The sequence below is a fragment of the Mesoplodon mirus genome (genome assembly GCF_964341445.2).
Source record: "Mesoplodon mirus genome assembly, chromosome: 5".
In the NCBI taxonomy this organism is placed as follows: domain Eukaryota; kingdom Metazoa; phylum Chordata; class Mammalia; order Artiodactyla; family Ziphiidae; genus Mesoplodon; species Mesoplodon mirus.
In genome coordinates this window covers 156637164-156653130 of record NC_138980.1, presented here as the reverse complement: position 1 = coordinate 156653130, position 15967 = coordinate 156637164, and the positions used below count along the sequence as shown (strand labels likewise).

The window sequence follows — 15967 nt, the reverse complement described above, 5'->3', positions numbered from 1 at the left end:
ATACTGTGCATTTGAAATTCAAGTGGGTGAGAAATGATTTTGATGCTTCAAAGGATGTAATTAGTTATAGAAATGAAGAAACAAATATCTAGCCAAATTCCTCAAACCTGAAAACAGGGACCAACACTTTGTCATCATGTTTATTTTCTTCTTCCTCTATCTTCTAATCCTTTTAATAAGCTAAAAAGAATTTTTTTTAGTGCAGGCAAACACTGAGTCCAAAAAGAAAAGAAATGCTTGATACACTGAGCTATAGGATTCTTTTAAAGAAATTTGTTTTAGATTTCCATTCCAATTGTGATTGCTTGACAGGTTTAACCCAGAGTCTCAACACTGGCTTTCTGAATGAAATATGAACTCAGGTCCTTCCAGTGGTCCCTCTTCACAGCATCATTACAGTTTGTAGCTGGAGGGGACACTGGAGAGGAGTGGTGATCTACACTAGTTCCACTGTTCTATAGATCAAAAGCAGGCTCAGAGAGACAGACTGAATTCTCCACTGTCACACATCTGGCTGGCTCAGGTGTCCTGATTTAGTTCTAGGTTCTTTTCACTATATCTCACTACATTTGTTCTCCTTCCCTGGATTTTTTTTCTTTCTTTCATTTTTGGAGTTAAGGAGGTGAAGAGGGAGGTGAGGGCATGGACCTGATTGCTTCACTTTTTTGTACATTAGGCTATGTTTTACACAAGTCCATTTTGAAATTTGCACAGGAATACAACACCCCTAGCTAATTTCCATATAGAATCAGGCCTGGGTAAGAAATAGAACTCTTACCTCGCTCCAGTTTCCAACAGTCCAGTGCACAGGGCTGTGGCCTGTTGAGAGCTGCTTGTAATCCGAGGCATTCAGCAAAAACCCTTCAGCAATCAGACTTGTTGCGTCTTCTTCGGTCAGGACTGGTCCGGAACTCTGTGTTAGATTCATGTTGCTTGGAAGTTCTCGGGGGTGATGGTTTACTGGCTTTTCTGAGTATGCTGGCTGGTGGTCTCCTCCCAGAGGGAGTGGAGTGTTAGCTGGCTTTTCAGTGACTATCCCCTCAGCTCTGGGTGCACCATTTTTGACAGTGGTGGGCCTTTGGCTGGGCACCAGTCCTTCCGACACTGTGCTAAAGGGTGGCCACAGGGATGCCCCTCTAAGATAAGGTGTTGGCGGAGGTCCGAGTGGCATTTCTGTTCTTCTTTCCACTGGAGCATCACTTCCAGGTACTCTGATCTGGGTCCATGTCACAGAGTTGTTCTCATCTTTGTTCTCAGGTTGTTCACGGTCTTCCCCTGAGCCACTATGAATCTCCACTTCTGGCTCTTTGGTCAAGGGATTATAAAATGGAGTCACCTGCCATGTCACAGGATTGCTGGAAGTTGACAAATCAGAACCACTCATTGTTGTGACTACAAGGTCTCCCTCTGAGATAGGACCAGTGTCTGGATTGGAAACATTCTCTTCATTTGGCTGGGTACTCAAAGACCAGGAAGTGAGGATGGGCTGGGAAGTACTTCCAGTGGAAATGACATAATGGGAGTCCAGTTCAGTTTGGGTTGAACTATTCTGCCACTGTTTCCCATCCAGGTCTCCTTCTTTGGAGGCTGTGGTAGGACCAGGACTGTTGATCGTCAGAGCACTTGTGCTCATAGGCCCAGGCACTGTGGGTGTAGTCAGCATCCTAGGACTGGGTGTAGTCAGCACCCTAGGACTAGGTGTAGTTGGAGGGATGGGCTTGAAGGGGTCAGTTGTTGGTAGCTTTTTCCCATTGGAAATTGTGCCTTTGTTGGGTTTTAGAATTCTCCGGCTAGATGAGCACTGCTGGAGGCCACATAGAGCTCGGCTATTGGGTTTCCTTGTCACATCGCAGGGCTCATTGTGGTTCTTGGCACACGTGACACTGCGAATCCGCACTCCGCCACCACAGGAAACAGAACACTGGAAAAGTGAGACGGCTGTTAGTCTAGTTTGGTGGAAAGATGTGTTGGTTCTCATGCTAAGGTTTATGGCAATTCAGGACAGGCCCAGTAGAAACTGAGCTGTGCAGCTAAAATCGTTCTCTATCTTTGTATAAAGTTTCTGTTCAATTTTAGTTTCCCATGTAAATATGTGTCTCCGGGAGACCACCGAAGGCTCAGGACTAACCATTTACTCTTCACAAACTGAAAATGCAAACCATGAAATAGTAAAACTAAAGTCTCTTGGGGCTATGACTGTTGGATAGTAGATCCACAAAGAGTGCAATGATTTAAACAGATCACCTAATTTTTAAAAAGAGATAGTAATATTATCTTCCCTATGGTTTGATGCTATTAAATTAATGTAAACTATTTACGTATTTTTTGGAATCTATTAATTTAATGATATGAGCTTTTCCCTTCATATCCATATAGCCACATAGCCTCACTCAGGCATCCTAAGCTCTATTTTCTTGCCTGTGTCAGATGGACTCAGATTAAAAACTAGACAAAAACCATACTCACACATGTATACAGATCCAGGACCTTTTATGAAATTTAAAGATGGGTAGTTAACCAAAGGTGGGGAGATACCATTTCCAAAGAGTTAGGGGAATCCTGTAGCATGGCGCTGATACACACATTGATGCCGTGGCAGGTCCCCCTCCCTAGTGGTCCCTCCAGGCTCTGTAGGGCACAGGCAGCTAGACTGCCTTCAGGGGAAACCTAACAGGACAGTCATTTCTCGGGATTCATGGTAAAGACTATGTCATCAGTCTTAGCAGCTGCAAACCACATATAGTTGCTACATAACACTAAATTTCTTGATATTTTGAAAAAAATCCGTATTTTTACCAAACTGCTCCATTTTTAGCCTTCCTTTCCAATGACATTTTAAGTTAACCACCAAATATTGGTTCTTGAACATGGACTGTCCAGGTGTCTGTGCTGACTGTTTTGCATTCGTCTGTCTCACATCTCTGACCCTAAAGTAGGTTTCTTGAAGATGGGGACTACATAATGTTTCCTAGATTTCAAAGGGCTTCACAGCCATTATTCTGTGTGATACTCTGTGAATATGAGCCCTGTGAGATTTATAGGGCTGTGAGATTTATAAGGCTGGAATTATTATTCCATCTCTTACAAGAGAGGAAGCTGACACCCAGGAACCTGCTTGAAAGGCTGTAAGTCAGTGTCAGAGTAAGAATTAGATTAATTCCATGCCCCTCCCCACCGACCAAAAAAAACCTAGCACAGCACAGTGAAAAGCAGTTTGTCTACTGAATTTACTTATTGATTTAACCAAACTTTTGATTTCTGAAAACTTATCCAAAGGCAGAAACTGTTTCTTATCCATAACTGAATTCCAGGATAGTTCTTGGGATACAATGATCACTTACTACATATTTATTACATGACTGTTCTACTTGGAAAATAATCAGGAATGGGAAAGTTCTTCTCCCTGTGAACTTATGCATTTTTCAGCTTGAACTTCTTGCCTTCTCAAGTCCTGTTTTCAATTTCCTCTGTATTGGAAAATAACTCCCCCCTTTATTTTGCTCCAATCCAGCATAATCACTCACTGATGTATGATAGCTCTGTTGAAATCAGCATCTTTGAAAAGCAGGAGAGACACGTGAGCACAGAAGACTGTGCTGCTCAGGGAATGTTCAACTGCAGGTTTGGGGTCAACCCATAAAGCTGTGAGTTTAAGATGTCAACAAACACTCAAATGCCCAGCTCTAAGACTGAACTTCCAAGTTCTGATATAATATTAATCTTTGGTGGGAACAGTGTTTCATGGACCAAGAAATGCACACTTATTTCCAACCATGTGGAGACTACCAGCTAAAGCTCTCAGAGCCCGGCAGTGAGGAAATGGTTTCTTCCAGCACTTTCCACGACTCACTTCACTTTGGAGCCTGGGACAGGCAGGCTGCGGGTATTTATTTTCCTGGTTTACTACAATATTTCTGCTCTTCTTGTGTATGGAGACACTTTATGCTCCATCCATTTTAGTCATCCTGAGTCACTTCTCCACTTATTACATTCTGATCCCATCTCCTAGGGTTTTCAAATCCCCACTTTGTAAAAATGTATCAGTCTAACCAAATAATCCTCCATGTATGTCTGAACATACTTCCACGATGGCAACCTCAGGTAGGCTCTGATCCAGAGGTGATTCATAAATGAGGACCCTGCTAGCACTAATGCCAACTATTCTCAAGCTGCAGGTATACTCTGCTTTGGGTTTTCTTTCCAAGAAATGTCAGAGTAGACAAAGCTCATAGTAGGAAACTCTTTGATTTTTCTTTTCTTTCTTTTCATTCCCTTTTTGTTTGTTTGTTTTGATTTGCAATGCCCCTAATACCCACAGACTTTACTGTACAACTTTACAAGCATTTCTAAAAATCCAAAAATATATGGGTGTGTGCCCTCCACCCCACGTTGAACTATGAAGTAAAAGAGCTATAAAACCTGTAAGAAATAGCTTAAAACCCTCAAGATGCCATTCTTAACTTCATGCATGATGCAGGGACTAAGCCTCAGAGCTTCCTCATCTAGAAATTGAAAGTAATACTCACCTTTCAAGGCTGCTGTGAATATTATATAAGAAAACAACCTTAACACAGTACATAATATATAGAAGAGATTGGGAATTGGAAGCTATGATTATCACTGTTACAATATTGATGTTGATAATAACAATAGTAATAATAATAACAAAGGTCATGGGGGTCCCCAATTTCTACTATCCTTATGAAGCACAGAGTGACACACGGACCTGTCTTAGAGCATGCTGTGAAGTGAGCAGGTGTCTGAGTAAAGCAGTTGTTGGCACAAGTCTAGAAGACACCTGTAAAGGCCCATATATCCCATGGGTTTATTGCTGGATTTTCTTTTAGATTCAGGTTTCCTAGGACTAATAGATGGATACGTTTTTTTTATTTTGTTTTGTTTTGTTTTAATTTATTTTTTTTTTGCGGTAAGTGGGCCTCTCACTGTTGTGGCCTCTCCCATTGCGGAGCACAGGCTCTGGATGCGCAGGCTCAGCGGCCATGGCTCATGGGCCCGGCTGCTCCACGCACGGCATGTGGAATCTTCCCGGACCGGGGCACGAACCCATGTCCCCTGCATCAGCAGGCGGACTCTCAACCACTGCGCCACCAGGGAAGCCCAAGTTTTTTATTTTTAATTTACAAATTACAAGTATTAAATAATTTTATTCACTGTGAACTTGTTCAGCCTAAAAGAATAAAGCAGGAGTAAATAATCACTATCTAGGTGGTTGCTTAATTAAAATACATTAGCTTTTGATCTTTCAAAACAGAAGATTATTCTAGAACAGAAACGCCAAAGTGGCAGCCTAAGGGCTGCATGTGGCCCATTAGCATGTATTCTTTGGTCTGCTCAACCTCATAACAAACAAGCAAACAAACGAAATACAAACACCAAATTAGCGGCCAACATTTAAAAATGAGCAGATATCATTTTAAAATTCCAGGTTTTTAGCTTCTCTTGAAAAAGCAGATGATCTGTAACTATTGCCCCATTCCCAAATGGCAATTCAAAACTTCATGAATGGATACCTGGGTCTGGGAGAGTTTATATGTTTTCCACCTACCATTCATCCCCATCTGCTTTCCTTACCCAGGAGACATGGAATCTTTCCAATAATCGATGGATACCATTCCTTCACATTGGGGCATATTGTGCCCAGTGAGAGAGTCAATGTTAACTATCTACCAAGTATATTGGACCTAAAAACTCAGTTGCCTTTTCTCATAGTCACAGCAGAACAAGCAGTGTTGTTATGCCTTCAGCCCATGCTTCTTCCAGTACATCTTCCAACTGTGTTTATCTCCTTGGAAGGTGTCAAACCCTTCAGATGAGATAAATGCAGGACACAAAGCCACACTTAGGGGCTTCCCTGGTGGCGCAGTGGTTGGGAGTCCGCCTGCCGATGCAGGGGACACGGGTTCATGCCCCTGTCCGGGAAGATCCCACATGCCGCGGAGCGGCTAGGCCCGTGAGCCATGGCCATTGGGCCTGCGCGTCCGGAGCTTGTGCTCCGCAGCGGGAGGGGCCACAACAGTGAGAGGCCCACATACCGCAAAAAACAAAAACAAAAACAAAGCCACACTTAGAACTCATCTCAACTGGTAGTTTCAGAATTCTCAAAACCAATTTCTGCTATGATTATCTTACCGCCTTACCTTATAATTTTGACCCCGGTACCAGGCAAATAGCTTGTCAATTTGTTAATGTCCTCCCTGGGAGTTATCTTGCCCTCAATCTTAGATTAAGATCTCTGGGGGGAGCCCGCTGAGAAAGAGGTCTGCTGCTAAATTAGTCAACTCCACCCATTCGAGGTGCACTGTGCAGTGGGGGGGACCCCCAGTTGGCTCAGAGCTGTAGTGCTAAGAGAGAGTTTATTCAAAACCACAGTTGAGGTTTCTCAGAGAGCTTGGGCTAAAGGGATGAACAGGAAAACAGCTAATGCTTTGGGCATAAAAACATTTAATGCATAGTCTCAGGAATTTATAAATGAATGATTGGACCCCATACGAAAACCATTTTGAAAGTAAGCTAAAACCCTTAGGTACATGTTATTGACTGAATTGTGTCCCCTCCAAACAAGATATACCGGAGTCCTAACTCCTGCTCACCCTCTTCACTCGTACGTCAGAATATGGTCTTATTTGGAGATGGGGTCTTTACAGAGGTAATCAAGTTAAAATGAGGTCACTAGGTTGGGCCTTAATCCAAACTGACCGTAGTCCTCATGGAAAGGGTAAATTTGGATACAGAGACACACATATAGAGACAATGCCACGTGAAGATGAAAGCAGAGATGAAGGTGATGCATCTACAAGCCAAGAAACACTAAAGATTCTGAGCAAAGCACTGGGGGTTAGGAAAAAAGCATGGAAAAGATTCTCTCTCACAGCCCTCAGAAGGAGCAAACTCTGCCCACACCTTGATCTTGGACTTCTGGTTGCTGTGAATGAAAAATGTTGCCTGCCATATCAGTAAACAAAGGATGTTACAGCCGTGACTCGGGATGGGGAAGAATAGGATCCTGGCCTGAGAGAGCTAAGGTGCATATCAAAGGCATGCTTTCAGTGAGCCTAGACTCTTGCATCTTCCCATACATAGAAAAGTGCTAAATTCCTTAACTTGAGATATCTGGTTTTCTTTAATTAACGGTAATCTTTAGATGTTCCAACTACTGGTCTTTGTCACAAAAACCCCTCTATATGTCAATCCCAATCTCCCAATTTATCCCTCCCTCTTCCCCCCTTGGTAACCATAAGTTTGTTTTCTACATCTGTGACTCTATTTCTGTCTTGTACAACATCGTAAATCAACTATACTCCAATAAAAATTAAAAGAAACAAACAAACCCTATATATCCTGGCTCATCCCTTACCTCTTTGGAGCAGTCCCTCAGAGCTATCTGAGAGGCCGTGTCCCAGGCTTAATGCCTCAGTTTTGTCCACAAATAAAACATAACTCTCGACTTTTAGGTTGTGCATTATTTTCAGTCAACATTACAAAAATGGTGAGACAATACATTTCTATTGCTTAAGATACCCAGTTTGTAGTACTTTGTTATGGCAGCCCTAGCAAACGAATACAGTACTCTAGATAATTAAAAACAAATCAGACATGATGCAGAGAATCAGCATGGCTCCAGATTGGTTTTCTGTGAGTAGCTGTTTCAGACAAGGGTGCTCACATGTGTTTTCCAGGAAACCTGGCAAAGCATGGGCTGCTGACATCTGGGAAGGACTGAGATGTTGGCACTTGCAGAGGTCCCATGCCAAAAAAGCAGGCGGTGGAGGCTAAAGCATCAGGTGTCCAGCCTCACAAGAGTGTCCTGGACCTTGAATGAAACTAGGAAATACTGAGGGTAAGCGACTCAGCGATGTCTCCTCACCTTCCATGCTGTCTCCCTTCAGTTTGCAGGAACTCCTATGGCCTTCACATGAATTTTGTTTGCCTGTTTGTTTTGCTTTTCATTTAGCTATAGATAAGCCATTGGCACTTGCTGCAGTGCCTTCTGTTTGAAGAGCCAGGAGAGCTTGTTTGCGAAACATTTAATCTATCTGGTCACTTGTGCAAGCCAACACCCGAGTGAACAGCTTTGCACTTAATACATTCTTAGTAGCTGGGCAAATTAATTGCTTTGTTTATTTGTTTGATTGTGTGCTTTGGTCAGGCACAAAAAGGGTGGATTAAAGATCTTTGCAGACCCTGGGCAGGTCTGCTTTCGGAGGTTCCACCCTACAGCCCATCAAATATATTAAAAAGCATCTCTAGTTTCAAGTGAAATATAATCTTCTTCTGTAAAAGCAATTTGAAAGGCTTTTTATTCTTTTGCTTTTGAAAATAAATATTTGGTGAGGCCAAGTCATTTAATTTATGAGTGGCTCTCATTTCTCAGCAATCATTATGCATAGTCAGGAATTCCAGCAAAATGAGACAAGCCGATCTACAAATTGTTTCCAAACATAATACATTTTTTATGAATACTGAGAGCTGTCAAATTGTTACATTTTGCAGACTTCTGAGATGCTTTATGCCATAGTGTTCAGCCTGCCTTCAAACCCTAGCTTCATCACTTGGAGGCTGTGCGACCTTGGACAAATTTCTAAATATCTCTAATGCCTCAGTTCCTTCACCAGTAGAATGGGGCTAATCAGACCATTGTGAGATATTGTGCTAATACCTATAAAGGTGCTTAATATACATACTAAATGTTTGATAATTCTTTGCTTTTAATATGTAATTTAATATCGATTTCTGATTTTGCAGTGTCCTTTGCTTTACTGGAACAATACATTAGGTTCCCCCTCCCCCCTCAGGTCTCAAACATTTTTGTAGGCCCATGAAAAACTTGCAGGCTCTAAGCCCTGTGCTTACAGTGTTCCCCATCTAAAATGGCCCTGAGCTCAGGGAGGGAGTTAGATGAAAATGCAGGGGCCACCGATCAATTCTGTCAGGGGACTTGGGTGCCACTGACTGGACAAGACTTGCAAAATCAGAGTAGCGTGGAAAACAGACCCTTGTCTTCTTGCCTGATAATAAAGTTTCTATTTAGTGAACTCTTACCATTTGCTAGGCACTATGTGAAGGGCTCACATGGATTATCATCAAACCTTCCAATAACCTGTCTTTCTAAATGAGTAAAGGCTGGGAGAGGTTTAACACTAGCTCAGTTAGGGCTTGCCAGAGCTGGAAAACCTTGACAGGGAAGGGCAGATCATGGATTTCCCTCTTCTGCTTTCCACCTTGGTCAGCCCAGGGAGGACAATTCTACAGGATTCTAGGAGCCTCACAGTTCTTAGGTCTTTTGACCCAGTTACATGTTAGCTTTAGGCCCATCCAGAGTGACCCAAATAGCCCAGTACAGACCAAGTGATCAGGTATTGCTGGAACACTACTTTTCATCAATTAATGTTGATCTCAAGACAAAATCCAGACCATAAATACTATGTGTAGCAAGAATCACTATATCATCTCTTAAAAAGTATCCCAGCATAGAATGTCAAAGACATTCAGCATATTTCAGCAAAGCTCATTAGAGGGCTAATGTGTACAGACATTAGCAAGACAGCAAAGGGAAGAAAGGAAGAGCCATTCAATGAATATTTTGATGCTGCTTTAACTAAAAGCACCTCTCTTGACCACATCTCTTGAATGAAGGCAGCGGTTCGGTCTCTCTGTGGACACTGGAAACTGTATTCCATGTCTGCTGTCACTATACTATGCAGTGGCCTCTATTTGGAACAACAGACTTAGTACTTGTCACATCGTGCCAACTTTTCAGGCCCTTGTTCTCCAGTTACGTACATCATTTTGCTTCCCAGAAACACAAACACAATGAAAAGAATTCCTCAGCCAAATGTGTAATTGCAGTCCTTTGAAAAGACATGAAGATTCCGGCAATTAGTAAATTCTACATGACAAAAATTATTAACTGCTTTGGATGCAGCCAACGCACTTTTGGTAAACAGATTTAATGGACCAGTCACAATACCCCATTCAGCCTTATTTTGACAACACTGTAATTTACGGAAATCGAGGTTGGCAGTGGACTAATAGGTCAGGCCAGCCACAGGCTGTGACTGGACCTTCCAGGAACAGCAGGGGGGATATTCTGGCCTATTACTGATGTGTGCACATGCATCAGTAACACGCCTGTATTAGGCTGTAGGTATGTTTTCTTTACATGTATACCTTTGTCTTTTCTTTCTTGGTGTCTTAGCTCTCCCATTTGATAAGTTCTTACAATAAAGGGACCATATCTTTTTTATTTTCACCCAGGTGCTCCAGAGAATATCCTGTACAGAATTAGAAACTAAATAAACCTAAACTGTGACTCTGAGCTAATGAAATAGTTTTGGAAATAAGGTTATCAAAATGGCTGTATTCAAATGAGTGTTTTCTGCTTTCAAATAGTTATCTTCAGAAATGGAACCTTTGCTTATACAAAATTGTGAATTCTTCTTTAGATAATACTTTATAAGCTATGAAAAGCAATTGCATTTATTTATAATCAAGTATCACTTTAAACACAAAGGTTTTATCCAAATGGATCAGATTACTTCTTTGTCCATCAGACTTAATTCTAATCAACTTTCTGTGGCATTCTCCTGAATCAAATATTCTCCATTTCTCTGAAGGTGAGTCTAAGAGGAATTCCTAAGACTCTGGTCAATGGTAAGCATTATTGTGGAAACCATGTGGCTTCCCAAGGAAGCTCATAAGAAGTCAGCATCCATCGATAAATTCTGGCCTGTTGGATTTACAAAATCATTTATTTTCTAGTCATTCCTTAGGTAACTGACTGAAATATGCATAGGGAAGAGACTCCAGCACCCTTGGAGAAAGCAGAGGTCTTCTACTTCTACTACAGACTCTGGGAGCACAAGGCCTGATAGTTCCGGGTCCCACGGTGACCCAAAGAAAATTAAAGCCTGGGAGTCTTTCATGACCTCCTAGCCCATGAATTTCTAATTATATGCAGAGAATTAGATCAGATTAATCTTGCGGAAATGCAACACTATTTGAATTTATGTGGCTAATATTATTACATGTCTTAAACCTTGATTAGGATTGAATAGATGGATGATGTGAGGGGCTTCTCCAAGTGGCAAGTAAACTTACTCTCTATCATGCCAAGTAGAGTGACCCACATTTGGTTTTCTAGTATGAAGCATAACTACCAGTAAATGTTTGACAAACCAACTCTTGGGGTAGGTGGGGGAGCCCTGATTTGCTACCAATGGTTTAATAACGGGCCAGCAAAAATCCTGAGGATTTTTCAATTATCTGTCGTGAGTCTGAGTGAGCAAGATCCAGCTCATCCCTGGCGGGTATTTGACCACTGGGCAGGTGAGAGGAAGATCCTGTGAGAACGGAAAACAAGCATGATAGGATACTGGGAGGTGGGAAATGCAGGAAGTAGGCCAGAGGTTATAAACACTGGCCATTGTGCACTTTTACCCTGGGTCACTTTGGATTAGTTAATGAAGAGGACTGGGTGGGGGGCTGAGGAAGCATGAGTAGCGCTGGCCTTCCTTTGACCCCTGAGCTCACCTCACTCCAGTTGCCCACTGTCCAGTCCGATGGACACAAGATGTCTCTGTTGCAGGAGGTGAGGGTCTTGGGCTTCAGCAGGTGCTGACAGTCTTGAGCCGGGAGAGCCTGCTGCTCATCAGAGCCCATGGTCTGGATGCACAGCACTGTTCGCTTCTTCTCTCCATGGGGCCCACATGTCGCTGAACATGCTTCCCACTCCCCTGCCCACCACCTGTAGACACACATGGACATGTCAGAGAAGATCACCCGGAGGAGACACACATTCAGTTCAGCCACTGGCAAGAAACTGGGAGCAGACGCTCTGATTACAGAACTGGGAGGTCCCTGAGATGCTCCAGCCCAGCAGAGGGAGCTCTGCAGACAGGGCCCCGGCTAGCTTGTTCAATCACAGCTCCGGAAGCCAGCAGACTACTTGGCATAAGTAGATGCTAAGTAATGATATCTGTAAATGGAAAAAAGAAAAAAAAATCCCTCTTTTTTCAGTCAAGAAAACTGAGGTCCAGTTTCCTGTTGTGCAACCTCAGGAAAGTTTAGGTCTTACTCTCCACATCTGTTAGACGGATGTAATGACACTGACTTTAGATGAGTGATGTGGATGAAACGAAACAGCAGTTTATGTACAGTGCATAGTACAGAGCCTGACATAATACAAACTCAGTCATTTGTAATTATTGTTCTTTGGACTTCTGCTTTTGACTAAAAGAATCCAATCAGAATCTAAGTCTCCTGGCTCCTAATTGAATGTTTTTCTATTTCAGTGCGAAGCAGGTACTTAAACACTTATTAATTTTCAATTATTTAGGAGATGATCAATCAGGGGCATGGCCTCCATTGACACCCCTCCCCCATCTCCTTCAGTCTACCTGTTAACATTCTCACTGGTCCCTTTAATAAGAAAGGAGTAGAAAAGCAAGAAACTTATGAAATAATTTCATTTTTTGTCAGCTGTTCTTGATAAGTTGAATAGTTGAAACTGTTGGCTAAATTAATATTTTGGATTCTCCATGGAAAAATGAAGATGTGTGCTCTTCCTCTACCTGTTATCATGGAAGATTGGCTCAAGATTCTGGGATGTGGGCCCAGTAGTTTCACAGAAGTTGCTTTTGAAAGTGGCGAGGAGCCCTCTTCAGAGTCCCCTCTTTTCTTCCTTTACCATCATTGTGCAAATCTTCCTCAACACAAAATACAGAACAGGTGTCTTGACCCAGTGTGGTTTGGGTCCACAGTTGCTACAGACGTATGGTCTGCTTATTCATCCCTCTATGCAGGAATAAAATGGAATATTTGTTTTTCATGGGAAAATGGTACAGCATGTGAATTCCTTCATTCCTAATTTTAAGGAAACCTTCTGACCTTGAGATAGTATTGAATTTTGAAGAAGATTAAACTTTGTACTATTACGTATGTTTACAAAATATTGGATTTATTTAGGTAGAACTTCTTTGATTCTTATACTTTTAATCTCTGGTTAAAAATAGAAGAAAGCTCTCCCTCAAGTCTGTTATACTCTTCAGTTAATAAGATTACTTATTTATTCTTTGGTGTTTAACATCTGGCCATCTGTTGTGGATAAAGAGCTAATATTGGAACCATATGATGTGACACCAAATAAATGCCCACTCTATTATTCTAATTACTCTGTCCTACCTCTGACATTTCTAAGGGAGGCCAGACACACTACTGAGTAGATCAAATGCCATTCTGGAAGGGCCTTAATGTGAGCTGACTGAAAGTCTAATTTATCTAGTTACTTGCTACAAGGCTTTCTGCTACGTCACTGCAAGGTGATAAGAGACTTCCTTGTTTCTCTTTCTGAAATTTCCTCCACAGTCTCCTGGGGACATCTTGCATATGTTTGTCCCTAGTTTAAAGTGAAACCCATCCTCTTTATTTCCCTGCAAACGTTTTCCAGGCCCAGGACTCAGGAGCTATTGCTAAATTGCTCTCTGTTGTCCATCTCATTTTTTTCAGTGTCTGCCATAATCATACCTCTTCTAGGAGATTTATAACAGAAGACTGTTTACACGCTCTGAGTGATTGGTGAGAAGGACAATATAACACGCAAAGAGCTCAGCAGGACAAAAGGCCAAGCACACCCATTTATTCACCCCCAATAAGACAACCTTTCTAGTTTCATCAGCATAGAATCAACAACAACTTAATGACTTTTTCCATTTTTGCCATTGATTTTTCTCTTGCCAAAAAGTCCATGACACCTGTCAAACCTAACGTACAATTGGATAATTGATCATGCGTTGTCTTGGATTGTTCATTAGTCCCTATAATTAGTCAATCTTATCATTCCAGTTACTTAGTAAAAGTCCTAAGGACTGGGGCTCTATCAGTGATTCTCACTGTACCATCACCTGGAGAGATTTAAAAAAGTTATCAGTGTTCAGGCCCCATCGCTATATTGGATGGCCAGAATCTCTTGGGCATAGGGCCAAGATATCAGTGTTTTTTAAGAGTTCTTCAATGATTTTCATATGAAGTCAGGATTAGAAACCACTGGTGTTATGATACCAAATAAATGGATTTGATTGTTTATCTTAAAATTTTCCTACCCAAAAAAATGGACACTGCGGTTTTAGTATGAATTATGTGTAATACAGAAGTGTGTGTGTGTGTGTGTGTGTGTGTGCATGTGTGTGTGTGTCGGACCCTCAAAGAACCTGTGGTTGCCCTGGAAAAGTTTACTATAGTTTGGAAATCGAGTACAAAGATCTGTATCTTCTACCCACACCCATATCAGTGTTCGCTCAGGAAGCTCTGACTACCAATAAACCAATAAGTTACAAAAATTAACTCTTTCTAACCCTCATTACTCAGAAAACTGACAGTCCTAATCTGAATTTGTTAAACTCTTGCTCAGAATAGTAATTTCCTTAAAAATATCAATTTTTATAATTACTATCTTTGTACTAATCTTTTCCCTAACAGCATTTACATACCTCCCAAAATCCAATTCAATTGGCATTCTACATTCCAACATAACAATCTTTATTACAATATAGGCACTATTGCTTCCTTGATCTTTATACACAGTGTATCCACATTCTCACTCTATCCTGTTCATTCCACCTCATTTTCTCTAGCTTTCTTGTTGTCTCCCATGCACACCATGCTCATTGCTCTCCCACCTCTCATGGACTTTTCCCAGTCTCAGTGACCCCATTCCTTTCATTTAGATTGGTGGTTCTCAACCAATGGAGATTCCCACAGCCACCTCCCCAGGGGACATTTGGGAATGTCTGAAGACATTTTTGGTTGTCACAAATGAGGGTAGAGGTGTGCTCTTGGCATCTAGTGGGCAGAGAACAGGGATGCTGCAAAATATCCTACAATGTACAGGACACCCCCCACGGCAAAGAATTATCCAGCCCAGAGTGGCTCTAGTGCTGAGGCTGAGAAACCTGGATTTAAATCATGAGCAATTCTTTTGGCATTGAAACCTACATGCAGCTGCCACAGTAGAAAGAGTTTATGGAGTTGGAGTTTATGGAGCATTTGGATATGCTGGGCACCATCACAGCTGTAGGCTAGCAGAGCTTTACTTTGTTGTAAATCAAAGTTCAGGGAGAGGTCCATATAAAGAAGAGACTCAAATGATGTCTTTCTGGAGTCAGATACACTTTCAATTCCAAAGAATTTCTTTCTTGACAGGATAGTCCATCCTGGAGTGTGCTGCACAAGACTTTCATTCTGAAAGCCATTGACCATATAACACACATTTCTTTATATACATATATATATATTTTTTTTAATTTTAAGTTTTTGGCTATGTTGGGTCTTTGCTGCTGTGCGTGGGCTTTCTCTAGTTGCAGGGAGCGGGGGCTACTCTTCACTGAGGTGTGTGGGCTTCCCATTGCCATGGCTTCTCTTGTTGCAGAGCCTGGGCTCTAGGCATGCAGGCTTCAGTAGTTGCAGCATGCGGGCTTGGTAGTTGCGGCACACGGACCCCACTAGTTGCGGCGCGTGGGCTCTGGGGCATGCAGGCTTTAGTAGTTGTGGCGCATGGGCTCAGTAGTTGTGGCTCATGGGCTTAGTTGCTCCGTGGCATGTGGGATCTTCCTGGACCAAGGATTGAACCCGTGTCCCCCGCATTAGCAGGTGGATTCTTAACCACTGCACCACCAGGGAAGTTCCCAACACATATTTCTTATGTTTAGATTACCAGAAGCTTTTATTAAATCTTTAAAATCTGTCTTAAGTACCCAATTGGGAAAGAACACAGAATGCCCAAATTGGATGTAGAGACAAATTATTACTGAAGGAAAATAAACCAGAAATAAAAGATTAAATCTTGCATATGAAATCATTTTAGGAGGGGGAAATGACAGCTCTGAATGATGGGTATGAACTTTTCAGATAGCATGAAAATTAGGTGATAGAGGAAGATATTGCAACTTGAAAT

At 41.9% G+C, this 15967-nt stretch overlaps 1 protein-coding gene across 1 annotated transcript in view; it reads right to left on the bottom strand.

Annotated features, from left to right (window-relative positions):
* ADAMTS12 (ADAM metallopeptidase with thrombospondin type 1 motif 12) overlaps positions 1-15967 on the bottom strand; it is a 399145-nt gene that overhangs the window by 75099 nt on the left and 308079 nt on the right. Inside the window, 2 exon segments of the mRNA XM_082622837.1 lie at positions 779-1921; positions 11551-11764. Of these exon segments, the coding sequence (XP_082478963.1) occupies positions 779-1921; positions 11551-11764 (1357 nt within the window).